The sequence below is a fragment of the Colobus angolensis genome, unplaced genomic scaffold (genome assembly GCF_000951035.1).
Source record: "Colobus angolensis palliatus isolate OR3802 unplaced genomic scaffold, Cang.pa_1.0 Scaffold654, whole genome shotgun sequence".
NCBI classification, from domain to species: Eukaryota; Metazoa; Chordata; class Mammalia; order Primates; family Cercopithecidae; genus Colobus; species Colobus angolensis.
Genome location: NW_012120199.1, coordinates 564,650 through 578,517, shown reverse-complemented (window position 1 = coordinate 578,517; position 13,868 = coordinate 564,650). Strand labels below are relative to the sequence as shown.

Sequence of the window (13,868 nt, the reverse complement as noted above, 5' to 3'; positions counted from 1 at the left end):
ACTGCTGGTTTTTGCGTTCCTTACCAGAAAGTGCCTCCTCCAGCTTCCCCCTCTCCATCCCAGCACAGTGCCCTGCCTGCCAGGATTGCTGGTGAGGCCCGGGCAGCCTGAGCTGCAGGACAAAGCACAGGCTTCAGGGAACACTCCAGGCTTGTCGCCCTCTGACTGCAGCAGACATGACATCCACCATTGGAGAGGAGGGGGGACATGGCCGCAGTGAAGAAACATGGGGCAAGGAAATAAGATGATGGAGGGGGAAGAGGCGATGAGGAGACAGGATGAGCAGGAGGCCAAACTGAGCCTTTCTTTTATTTATTTAATATATTTAGAGAGATATATATCTCTCTAAATATATATCATATGATATTATATATGATATATTTATATATCTACATATCTATATACAGAGTATATATATACATATCTATATTCAGATATATATAGGTATCTATATTAATATCTGTATCTAAATATTTTTTTGAGCAGGGTCTTGCTTTGTCACCCAGGCTGGAGTGCAGTGGCAAGATTTTAGCTCACTGCAGCCTAGATCTCCTGGGCTCAAGCCATCTTCCCATCTGCTGAGTAGCTGGGACTACAGGCATGAGCCACCATACCCAGCTAATTTTTTATTTTTTTGTAGAGACTGGGTCTCAGTATGTTGCCCAGGCTGGTTTCAAACTCCTAAACTCAAGGGATCCTCCTGCCTCAGCCTCCCAAAGTGCTGGGATTACAGGCGAAAGCCACCACGCCAGGCCCATGGACGCTTCAGATGTTGGGTGCACTTAACTTTTAAGCCTTGACCTTATCTATCTTCTACTCTATTTCCAACTCCACAGAAGCATATTTCCTCCAACTAAAAGGTCCTGGGGGGCACTTTTCAGTGAACACTGCTTCCTTCCCAAAGCACAGCTATTGTCTTAGAATACATCCAAACCCTCCTCATACTGCATTATAAATACCACTGAAATTCACATTTCAACATGATTTTATATAATTTATTAGGATGTGTTGAATGAATAAAAAATGAATTAAGGAAGCAAATTCTGCACAAAGATTTTCCTACACAGCACAGGTGAGGGACTAGAGATTGTAAGTGAAAGGCTTCACAGATTGCCCGTCTTTCTGTATTTCTTGTGGTTATATTAATAGACTTAACATTTTGTTACTAGGACTTGACTCAATTTGTAAACCATTAAAATGAAAGCTAATTTTTCTTGATAAGTATATCATCAATTTTTACAGATTTTTTTATTGTACTATATCAATTCATCATCTTTCATTTAGAAGTATATCAACATGGCATTTCCCCTACTATAATAAAAGGAAGAAAAGCTGCTGAGAGAAAATTAAACTGTGGATTTTCTCCAATTAAAAAATAGTGTCTTAAGACAATTTTATGAAGGCCCATGTTCTCTTAGCTTGCTATGTATTCTGTGCGTTAGACATGAGGCGGGGGATATCAGTCTCTGGCTTTTGTCCTTCTTGGCTGTAAGATCAACTAAATTCCCTAGGGTTTTGAGGTAATAAGGACAGCCATTTTTCCTTTTCCTTGATTCTGCTTCCCTAGTCCGCTGCCTGAGCCCCTTGACCTCCTCTTTCACTTGCTGTGTGTTGGGACAAGAGTAAAGGTTTCCATGAACTCACAGCAAACCCAAGCCAGTGTAGAAGAGGCTCTGTCAGACCCCAGCCAATGTCTTCCCACCACTGGCTGGGGGAAGGCCCAGAGAAGGTGGAGAAAGTTCAATAGAATTGGTAGTAAGAAGATAACAATAATCTTGTGGAATTTTCCAAGAACTTATTCCACAAAGTAACAATGAACAGACACTGGAGAAAAATGTGAATTATTTTGAGAGAAAGTACAGCAGGTGGGCAACAGTTTATAGACTGCACGCCATCATATTCTAGGCACCTTTAAAAAAGCCATTTCAAAGATGAGATAACTTGGTGTCGTGAATTGAATGCAAATTTCAGAGTCAGAAATAACAAGGGGTTTAAACCCTATCCCAGCCATATAATGGTCAATTTTTTTATGCCTCCATTTCTTCATCCAAAAAATACTGCAAACAACACCCATGCTCCAGGCTTACCAAGAGCACTCACTCATCATGCATCAAGAAACTAGTGCTGGGCAGATGCCAGTGATTGCCTGTTTCCAGCCTTTTGGGGTGGATACCAGCATGGGAGAGGCCAGTGTTGTCTCTAAGGGGAGGGAGTTATACCCACTATAGCTAGAAAGGGAAAGACATGGAAAGTGAACATTTAGGATGTGGAGATGAGCAGGGTCTACAGCAGAGCAGCTGCCAGACATGAGAAAAGGTGGGCCCTGAGGTCCAGAGTCATGGACCCCTACACAGCAAAGCAGAAACTCACATCGAGGATTTCCTTGTTGGCTTTTGGAGATGTTGCTTCTCTTAATTCCTTGATAGCGACGGGAATTTTAACTTTCTCACCTTCTGGGATCCAGAGTCCCTATGACAGAGAGAGAGGAAAGATGTTAACTGGCAATTGTGAGACAGGGCCACAAGCTGCCCAGTGAGCTGGGTGGATTTTACCAGCAATGCACCCCAAAGGTGAGGGACACTGGGGCTGTGGAGCCGCATCCAAGGCTGATATTGCTGGGGGCTAAGACGCTCCCGCAGCCCTGCAGCTGTTAGGCTCCACGAATCACACCGATTATTTAGATAAAAGAATCTCAAACTTATAAAGCCTGTTATAAAGTCCGTGCAGATCATTTCATCTAGAATTTAATGATGTTGCGTCTAGGCCTAACTGAAATCAGATTTCATGCAAAGAGGATCTAGAAGAAGCAAATGAAGACGAGCCCATTTTAGCTGGGCTGCATGCTGATGCCGTGCGGTGAGAGGCGGCCCTCCTTCCGCCCTGTGCTGCGCCCCACGGCAAGGTCAATGGCGTCTTTCAGAAAAATGCCTTTGGTCTCTGAAGTGGTCTCACAGGACTACTGGTCATTGTGGTTCTCGGAAAAAGAGAATCTTGGAAAAAGATTTCCTCTCAATAACTTGGGAAAAACATTGGAGTTTCCCAAACATTCAGTGAAACAAAGAGTAAAGTAGATGATGGAAATATACAGCTTTCGAGGACTCTGGGCTCCCCACCAGACCATGAGGGGCCCTGCGGTCCAGCCCAGAGACCTTACCTTATACACAGTTCCGAACGCACCGGAGCCCAGCACTTTGATCTTCTTGAATTCAGTTTCCTTCAAGATCCTCAAGAGAGCTTGGTTGGGAGCTTCTCCACTGGGTGTAAGAGGCTCCACAAGCTGGGGGGAACAAGAACACAGAGACAGGAGTCCCCTCAGTGCTCACCACGCTGGGAAGAAGTGCCAAACATGGCCCCGCAGGGGGACCAGCAGCCACGGCATGTGCTTGGGTGCCAGGACAAGGCACTCGCCAGCTCATTTGGAAGGACAAATGTACGCCTTCTCTACAGAGCTTGACAGAGTTGGTAGAAACACAGGCTCTGATACAGGTGTTCTTTAAATGAACAGCTACCTTTCAACAAACACAATTTCTATTTCTGTTTCCACGCCTACTAGCTGGATTGAAAAACTCCAGTAGGGAAGTTGTGTGTGGCAGTCATTTTGGTGTCTGTCGGGGCTTATCACATGCCTTTATGCTTATGAGCTGGGGGGTTGCTCTTGCCAGAGATCATGGCTTCCAGCACAGGACTGGGCTGAGGCAGAGTCCATCATGGACAAAGCCACTGTGTAGACAATGGTGTTTTCCAAAGCAGGAATCTCTTGCCTCTGCCACAGTGCCAGCAGAGGATCAGCAGCTAGACTTCCCGGCCTCCCTCCTACGCACACACAGGCACCAGGTCCTAAGCAGATGCCACACAGCTTTGTGGGCATTGAAGGGTGCAGTCTAGAAACATTGCCGTTTCCTCGGATGGATGTACCAATATGTCACTAACTGGGTATAACTGCACATGCAGAGATTCTTTCTGCATCATAATACAATTATGTGTCTAACATACACAACTGCTAATGGTCCGTTCCCGGGGCTGGCCCTTGTTCCCATTGGGGTGCGAGGGCTCCTGAGCGCACCCAGTCCTGGTACTCACCTCCCTCTCCTGCAGCAGCCTCCGCAGTGTGCGCTTCCGAACGATGTGGCGCCTTCGCATGAAGAGGCCGATCCCCAGGGCCACCACCAGCAGCAAGAGGAGGGCCCCCACCATCCCAGTGGCGATGGACGGGATCTTAGGCCTGGAATGAGGTGGAGGAACAAGGAAGGGTGAGATTGCTGACAGATTCCATGGCCTTGGCACTCAACCTGCCCCTGAATGTTTTGGCGCACTGACATCTTGTAGAATGATCTGGGAAAGTGAGATACTGTGTAGCTTCTAAAAGGAGAAAAAACAGGCTTCTAGGGCAATGTTTCCAACTTTCTCAAGCTCCCCCTAGTCTCCTACCAGGCCCAATTTTCCTCATTTTTTAAAATTGAGGCTTTATCTGGACCTCTCAATATGATGAGTGTTTTTCAATTTGTTGATTAACAAAATATAATTCAAAAAATAACTTAGACTTCAATAATGCTTTTTCATGGATTGGTATTTTGTTCATTCCAAGAGTATTTCCATGCAATTGAAGTGCCGTAGTCCATACACATGGAGCAGGCACTGCCTCCGGTCAGGCTGTGTGAAGGGACTTTTTGACAATGCTGAAACTCCTCTGGGTCCTTGCAAGATGAGCACACGGATTGTGTGAAATACTCTCTGAACGAGCTTGAAGGGGATTATAAAGGGATAGGATGCAGACATAGAAAGAATCATTGTGATGAGTGATGTCATCATGCAGCCTCAATCGATAAGGTGCATTTAATCCTCCCTCCCACAGAGGTCATGTCTAGTTCCAGAGAGAGGAAACCAGAAGCCATGTGTGCCAGCTCACTAGAATACCGGAAGATATAAAGAATCATTTGCTATGGAGCGCATGTCCATAGAGAGCCACAGGAGTGAAGGTGGGTGAACAGGAGAAGAAAAAGATGGAAAAGAGCAGATGTAAGAAGGAATGGCCATGACTGGTTTCAAGGTGGACATGTGGTGGAAAGCCCCATGATTAAAATCCCTGAGATTGCAGGGTGGAGTGGGGAAGTTCTGCTGGGTGTCGTAGCAGCTCACTGAAGAGACGGGAGTGGAAGGGGACCCAGTCTCTGCAAAGCTGCCTTCTTCCTCGATCATGTGGCACTGATGGCAGGAGGGAGAGCTATGGTTGTCCACTCAGGGGCAGAAGAGCAGGCCAAAATGAAGGAAGGGCAGTGGTGAGGAAGGGACTTTGTAGACGTTACCAGAGATGGCAGAGTGGCCTGGAAGTTCAGTTCGTGTTCAGAAACATCCAGAATGGCAAACAGGTGCTCGGTGTGTAATTCCCTGATCCCTGGCTAGACGCCGTCGAGGGTAACACCACTCTTTCCTAGTGAGTTTGAACAAGATTTTTCAACTTTGCTTTTCTCAGGGCTTTGCTCTGGCAAACTGGCCAGAGCTCATGTTGAAGGAAGCCCTTTTGCCTTTGCTGGGCAGTGTGTCTGGGAAAGAAAGCAAGGAGAAACACTCCCCTACGCTGGAGGGTGTCATCGAACAAAAAGGCCACTCATACACAGGCTTGTGATGGGACCAATGGGGTAAGTGGACAGAAAAGAAGAGGAGCTAGAGGCAGAGAAGGACACAGCAAAACCAGTGGAACTGAGGAAGTCAGAGGCAGGCCATGCATCAAGCAATGGCGGAGCAGGGAGCAGCTCCAGCACTGTGCATCCAACCTTCCCTCCACTGAGGACAAAGTTGGCACACGGAGCCACGTGGAACCAGCTGGGCAGTCTCTGCAGAAACCCTGGCTGCGGGAAGGCTGGCCCAGAGCCATAGAAACTTGATTAGGACAGAGAACAGTCAGAAACGCGGGAAAGCATCATCTTCACCCACAGCAGTGTGGTCATTCTTGATGAGGTCCATGTGATACAGAGCTGTGAACACTTACCCGTTCCTTGCACAGCCTTCAAGACCTGACCCAGTGCATCTGTAGGAAGTGAAAGAGAAATATACATTTTTCTCATTCTACTTCTTTGGCATATTACTTGGAGATTTTTACTTAAATTATAAGGCAATATATGCTAAACTACTCTTAAATAATTAAAATCACAATGTGTCTGAATGTTGGATTGGTGGTTAATTATTTAGTATGCATTTCTTCATTTGTTCATTCGCTCAGCAAATATTTTTGAGTTTCTACTCTGTGACAGGGTTGTTCTAGCACTGAACAAAGCAGCTAGCTTGTTATTGAAATGTTTTCACATCTGGCTTTTGACATAGATAATTGTCCCACAGCTGGCTCTAGAATTTCAAAGAGAGGGGCAGAAGGAACCAAGGCTAGAAGCATGGACTGGGGCCACGCTAATTACGGAGAAGCCTGGCAGCATGGTGTCACTGCAGGTTTCTGACAAATTCTGTGCTTTGAACAACCATCTGGCAGTGAGGAGGAAAAGGTCAGTCCTAGGGGTGATGGTTAGGCTACTAGATGGGGTGAGAGGCACCGGCAAAGGGAGTGGAAGGAAGGAAACCAGTAGGATACTCTTGAGAATCTGGTGGCCCACATGCAGAGGTTGCAGAAAGGAAAAGCAGAGGGGAACAGACAAGTGAAGGCATGAGGCTCAGTGGCTGGAGGAGGCTGTGAGGATCACAGATGCAGAAGGCCAGGCAGGGATGTGGCTGCATCCACCCTGACCCAGCTGAAACTCTAACGGCAGAAGAGATGGGATCCATCCTAAGCATGACTCCTGAGCAGCTGGGCTCCCATTCTGGTGGGACATGTTACCATCATTACTTTGATTACAGGACGGTAGTTTAAAAAGGCAGAATAACATGGCTTTGAGACTCCCATTTCCTGGCTTGGGGAAAGATGGACAAGTACATTTCAATATGTGAGAGGCCTGGGGAGCCCTGGTTTAACACTATAATCTGGTCCTAACTGTTTCTGTCTCTGCTCTCCAGGTCTCTAGTCTCTACACTGCTCTTCTTAATTTGGGGGTCTGGGCGCTCCCTCTTTTCCATGGTGTCATGTAGTGCAGTCTTACCACTGTGGTGCCTTTGAGCTTAGTTCATAAACCAAACACACAGGCTTCATAGGGGTGGAATATACAGGAGGCCTTGTTACTGCTCACCCCATTACCTCCTGCAGACAACAAACAGTCCAAGACAGAAAGCAGTCACTCAGGAACTGTCCTTACAGCAGTCTCTCCCTGCCTGCTGAACGCAATACAATGGGAATACCCTGCAGAGGGAGGGCAGATTGAAACTGCAAATTTTCTACAACGTGCAGAGTCTTATGCAGCCTCTGAAAGTGCTTTTGGGCAACCACAGGGATTGCTAACAAGAAGCTGTGACAAACAAGCTTATAGGGAAAGGTAGACAAGTTGACCCTTGAAGAGAAGCTAGACAAGGACAATGGCAGGACGGGGCTGCAGGAGAGAAGGATGTGAGAGCGTCAGAAGGCAAGGGGCTCCTGCTGACACTGATGAGGCCCTCGGTGACTCTGCAGTAATGACTATTGGGTATGAAGTCAAGCAGGCTATAGCATGTTCTTTAATTCTGTCAGAAAAATTATTCTCTGCCCCATTTGATTCATTTTTTTTGGTAAGGAATTTATACTTATTTGCAATTATAGCAGTAACTAAACTTCGTTACATATAATTAAAATAGGCAAATTTTCATATTATTTGGTTTATCAGGATAAAGATTTCAAAGCAACTTTTTCCTCACTGTACTATGAAAATGCAGTTCCATTTAAAAATAGATATTCTGGCTGGGCGCAGTGGCTCACGCCTGTAATCTCAGCACTTTGGGAGGCCAAGGTATGTGGATCACCTGTCAGGAGATCAAGACAAGCCTGGCCAACATGGCGAAACTTCATCTCTACTAAAAATACAAAAATTAGCCAGGCGTGGTGGTGGGCATCTGTAATTCCAGCTACTCGGGAGGCTGATGCAGGAGAATTGCTTGAACCTGGGAGGTGGAGGTTGCAGTGAGTCGAGATCACGGCACTGCACTCCAGCCTGGGTGACAGAGTGAGACTCTGTCTCAAAAAAAGAAGAAGAAGAAAAAAAAAGAGCTCTTCCTCCAGGGTCCCTCCCCCTAATCTGGGTGGCTGCGCCTGTTAAAGAAACCCCTGTAAGTGTTTCTTTAACAATAGAAATGGAGAAGGCAATACATCCCGTCTGAGAAAGGAGAGAGACAATATATTCAGGAATGTTGTGCACATCATAAATACTCAGTGAAAGAAATTTAAAAAATTTTCCCTTACTCTCATCAACATTTCACCACATTTAAAAAAATTAAACCCATTTCTATTGTGCAATTGCTATATAATTAATGGCTTTGGGAGAAGACACAGGTGTCAATAACAAGATTATATCAAACTATATACTCTTCTAAAAAGGTTCAGAATCAGGAATGTAATCACACATACTAAAGAAAATACTTATAAAATTCCATATGTCAAATGAATAGCATTAGGACTTTATTTGAAACAAAGGGAGAAATTGAAATTGTAGAAAGGAAATGCAGTTTTAGTGGGAGACTAAAGTCAGACAGTGAAGATTTATTATGACCTGGGAAAAAATAGAAAGACATTAGAAAAATGACCACTAACATTTTTAATTTAAATCTTGAGTAAATCCCCTCTTTCTATATTTGGCAAACTATTTCTTATACAAAGTAAGTGTATTGAAAATGCCAACACCCAATCACTTTCTGGACCTCCCCTAAGCCCAGTGACATACACTCACTGACACAGAGATACTGACACAGAGATACTGATGCACATCTATTCCAAAAGAGAGAAAAGGGGGGAAGATAAAACATTTATTCTATACAGATAATATAATTCTGTTTCAAAGGCTTAGCTCCAAAATTGCTTATAGAAATAGATTAAGTGAAAAACTAGCAAAGCATCTTTTATACCATGCTTCATCGAGCTCACAAAGTGTCCAACAGAGCTGGCATGTTGGTATACCCAAAGGCGGAAACATGAAAAATCTTACATTGCTCCCAGGGAAATATTTGCTAAAATTCAAAATCAATTTCAGATTTTAAAAACAGTTAAAAACTAGGTATAGGTGAGTACTTCCTTAACTAGATAATTAGTATCTCAGACTAATAGCAAATGTTTTCACGCTGAGACATTAGAGCTATTCCTGTCACCTTTAGATGCCAAGCTCTGATGTCCACTGTAATTATGTCTGATATTATTCTGGAAACTTGGCCCTTATAATATGATCTAATACTTTTGGAAAAGATATTAAGATACTGCTATTAGAGATCATATGATTGTTTTCCTAGAAAGTTCACAAATCCTCATCATGTCTCAATCACCATCACCGCCACTATTGTTGCTCCCACGTCCTCACTACCATCACCACCATCATCGCCACCACCATTGTGACTCCCACCTCCTCACCAACATCACCACCATCACCACCACCACCACTGTGACTCCCACTTCCTCACCACCAACACCATCAACACCACCACCATTGTGACTCCCACCTTCTCATAATCATCACCACCCTCAACACCACCACCATTGTGACTCCCACCTCCTCACCACCATCAACACCATCAACACCACCACCATTGTGACTCCCACCTCGTCACCACCATCAACACCATCATCACCACCATTGTGACTCCCACCTCCTCACCACCATCAACACCATCATCACCACCATTGTGACTCCCACCTCCTCACCACCATCAACACTGCCACCATTGTGACTCCCACCTCCTCACCATTAACACCATCACCACCACCATTGTGACTCCCACCTCCTCATCACCATCATCACCATCAACAATGCTATCATTGACTCAGTATTCACCATTTTCCAGGCACCATTTTAAGTATATCACGTATCTTAACTCATGGTCATAAACATCCTGTGAGCTATGCAGCATCATTATCCCAATTTACAGAAAAGAAAGTGAGGCACAGAGAAGGTAAGACCCTTGCCCAAGGCCACACAACTCATACAGATGGATTCAGAGAAAGAATGAGTAACATTTCCAAACAAGGCTGAGGATTTTGAGAAACAGAAGTAAGTGTGAACTACTACATGACAGTTCGTTCTGTTTCTGATTTCTGATTCAATTCTCTTTCTGATTGTTGAGTATGACCCAGTTTGATTGACAGCTTTACTATTCCAGTAAATTAGATACACACAATCAGAGTGCTTCTGCTAGTTCCAATCAAAGTAGTTTTTTGGCTTTTGTTTTTTTGGGACAGAGTTTTGCTCTTGGTGCTCAGGCTGGAGTGCAGTGGTGAGATCTTGGCTCACTGCAACCTCTGCCTCCTGGGTTCAAGCGATTGTCCTGCTTCAGTCTTCTGAGTAGCTGGGACTACAGGTGCCTGCCACTGCGCCTGTCTAATTTTTGTATTCTTAGTAGAGATGGAGTTTCACCATGTTGGCCAGACAGGTCTCGAGCTCCTGACCTCAAGTGATCTGCCTGCCTTGGCCTCCCAAAGTGCTGGGATTATAGGCGTGAGCCACTGCTTCTGGTCCAGTTAAAGTAGTTTTAATTCAAGTAGCAACAACTTAACAACCAACTAGCTTTTAAAAAGTGTCTTTAAGCAACATTCCAGGCAATGTTACCTTTTATTCATTGCAAAACAGTTAATCCCCATGCTAACCTTAGAAATCTGGAGAGATACGCAAAAGCCCCTGGAGACAGGCCGAGGTGGCAGCTGCCAGGACCTGTGCTCTTTTTGTCCCCCTACCCTCCTGTTGCAATGTGCAGCAAAGAACACAGGCCCGGCCGGAGACATGGTGCATGGCAGAGAGTCATTCCCACTGCACCGAGTCCTGCCCACAATCATGTTGCTACTGCCATGGTTGTGGGGGCCAAAACACCTTAAGTAACTGACTCAAATACAAACCTCTGCAATTTGTTGCCTGAAAACTTTGGAGACATTTTCGATCTCTGAATTTGCGAGAGGAAATGTTCTGTTATCCTGCACTTTCCACTCACCCGTAGGTGCAGTTTGGATGGCACAGGTGGCACACGTGGCCAGCGTCTGCGTACTTCCAGACCAGAGTGTTGTTTTCTCCCATGACGCCTGCTGGGCAGGTCTTGACGCAGTGGGGGCCGTCAATGTAGTGGGCACACTGGATACAGTTGTCTGGTCCCTGCACCGAGGTGGAGAAAAATGTTCATGCATGTCTCTTTCTTTTCTCTTTCAAAATGGAAGTAACTTTTTACTTAAAATATTTAGTGTGTGTGAGTGCGGAAAGCCAAATGATAGAAAAATTCTTAAAGAGGAAAACCAGTTCTTCTGTGATTGCACTTGCTTGATAAGGTCACTGTCAGTTGCTTAGCAGAAATTCTCCCTGTTTTTGAATGCATATAATATACACCAGCATGAACGAAATGATATTCTCTACATTATTGCATTCTGCTTAACACATTGTGGGCATCTTCCCTTGGTAAAACCATCTTCATTGGCCCATATGTGTATTTATGGTGAGACAGTCTTTCTTGCATATTATATTTGAAGCTAAAGGGAAGCTCAGAGGGAGGCAAATTTAAGAAAACCCACATGGGTGTTTCTCCAGTGACAGGAAGGTGGCAAGTCTCTGTGCGGTGGTTGGCGTATCAAGGACTGAGTCATATGCTACCTTTGATTCTGTTTGCAAAAGTTGGAATAACCTTGCAAAACTCAAATAAAAGCATTGGGACTCAAACAAAAGCATTGCTCAGGTTGTGTGCCCCACACTTCAGAAGTAGCAGAAATAAAACCAGCATGGAAAGGCTTTCCCCTTGGCTAAGTTCTCTAATGTTGGTTTTGTCCACTCAAAGGCTGCATGTGCCCAAAGCCAGCACAACTAGATGACTACGTCAATATCGCCAATTATTTTAATGACGGAAATTTAACCCACACCATGTAAACCTATAAACCAAGGCTTTACTTTGTAACCAGTCATGCTGGCAGCCTATCCCTCAAAACACAGTCCTGTCATCTTCTGCCCAATTTAGAGAATGTCTAAAAAATGTTTTCAGTTAGTAGATTTACAACTGGCTGTTTAAGCTCACATACAAACAGAGCTCCCTATATAATAACATTGAGAATTAACAACATCAGGACATTTTGTGTGAGAGGGGCGTGGATTCTCACTCATATTCTTCATAAGATTATTGTAAAGAACATTGTATCTATGTGTTATTGAACATATAGATACAAAACTGTGCAGCTTAAAAAGTTTTGCTAGGAATTTCTTTAAAACTTCTTCAATTAATTATAAAGTAATGTTAAAAATTTGAGGACATTTGATGAAAGTGATAAAGCAATGCTGACTAGGTCAGGGATGGGGGAAACCAGGTGAAAACAGCTGCTGTTAAATGTGAGGATGTGATAAGCTTAGATAAGGTTGGGGTGTCAGCAGAAAGAGTGAATGTTCATTGCAGGCGGGTGTGTGCTAATGTCACAGACACTCTGCCTGGACAGCACTGTCAGAGCCTGCAGTCTCCTCTGGGAAGTGGCTCTGATGGCTGTCCTGCCCACATTGGATGCCCTGGGCCGTCGTCACCGTTCGGCTTCTGTGAAGGCCCTTCCCATGAAGTGGATGTGGATAGCAGCAAGGGGCTCTTACCCGGCCCGTGCAGGTGATGTTCATGACCTGAGGCAGGCATTCTGGGTGGCACTGTATGCACTCAGAGTTCTCCACAAACTCCCTTGGCTCGCTGAGAGGAGGAAGAGGAAACCTGTCAGCCCTCCCCTGATACATTGTTGCAGGAACACAAATCACCTCTCTGAAATTCCAAATAACTTCAGGTAATGGTCAAGGAGTTGGGACTCCAGGACCATACAGTAATATAATCAGCTGATTTTGTTAACTGAATCCTGGGTCATCTTCTCTCTGAGTAAACACAGGAGCTTCATTCATAATCAAGATATCTTTTCTGCATTTTCTACAGCATAGTTTTTGCACATTGGGTAAGCAAGTCAAATGATAAAAGAAAAGACAATCCTGAAGAGGTGTTCCCTGCCTCTAATACCAGATTCATGGTTATTGAAATTAAGCTGGAAAAATGATAATTTTAGGTTAAGTGACAGAAAAAGGAAGGAGGGAGAATGAACTTGCTCAATGGTTATTATTAAAAATGGTGAGTGTGGAACACAGGTGTGCAAAACTTATCTTGTAATATTTTGACATCCCTCAAGATGTACAGATCAATGTTAAGCAAGAAGCTGATGTTTGATTGAAAAGACAGAGTAGACGTGTGGCTGTTTGTCAGGAAGATTGGACTCTGCCTGGTAGTCAAGCATAGTTCTATCCTCCAGCAGTGAACAAGGAGTGTTTATTCTCAAAAGCATGTGCCTTGGCCAGGCGCAGTGGCTTATGCCTATAATCCCAACACTTTGGGAGGCTGAGGCAGGCAGATCACTTGAAGTCAGGAGTTCGAGACCAGCCCTGTCTCTGTTAAAGTTATGACAAATGAGCTGGGCGTGGTGGCACACATCTCTAATTCCAGCTACTTGGGAGGCTGAGTCAGGAGAATCACCTGAACCAAGGGGCAGAGGTTGCAGTGAGTTGAGATCACATCATTGCACTCTAGCCTGGGTGATGGAGTGAGACTCTGTCTCAAAATACAGCAACAAAAATGTGTGTGTCTTTCATCCTCCCCTTTGGTCAGTGGCACCAATTAAACAAAATATGATACAGGGTTGGGGCTTCTGTGCTTCTCCGGGTCACTGCCCTTGCTGAAGGGGGCTAGGCTTGCAGAGGGAGCAGGTGCTGCTGGACACCAGGCTTTTCTACACTAATGGAAGGACATGGGGCTCCCCACATGGGTATTTTCATCACCTTGCC

General features: G+C 44.8%; 1 protein-coding gene across 1 annotated transcript in view; it reads right to left on the bottom strand.

Annotated features, from left to right (window-relative positions):
* The window catches only part of EGFR (epidermal growth factor receptor), a 101,346-nt gene that overhangs the window by 33,481 nt on the left and 53,997 nt on the right, over nt 1-13,868 (bottom strand). The window contains exons 14-19 of the mRNA XM_011925699.1: nt 12,648-12,738; nt 11,029-11,186; nt 5,987-6,025; nt 4,081-4,222; nt 3,155-3,277; nt 2,371-2,469 (exon numbers count right to left, since the gene is read on the bottom strand). Coding sequence (XP_011781089.1) covers nt 2,371-2,469; nt 3,155-3,277; nt 4,081-4,222; nt 5,987-6,025; nt 11,029-11,186; nt 12,648-12,738 — 652 coding nt within the window. The remainder of the gene's footprint in view (nt 1-2,370; nt 2,470-3,154; nt 3,278-4,080; nt 4,223-5,986; nt 6,026-11,028; nt 11,187-12,647; nt 12,739-13,868) is intronic.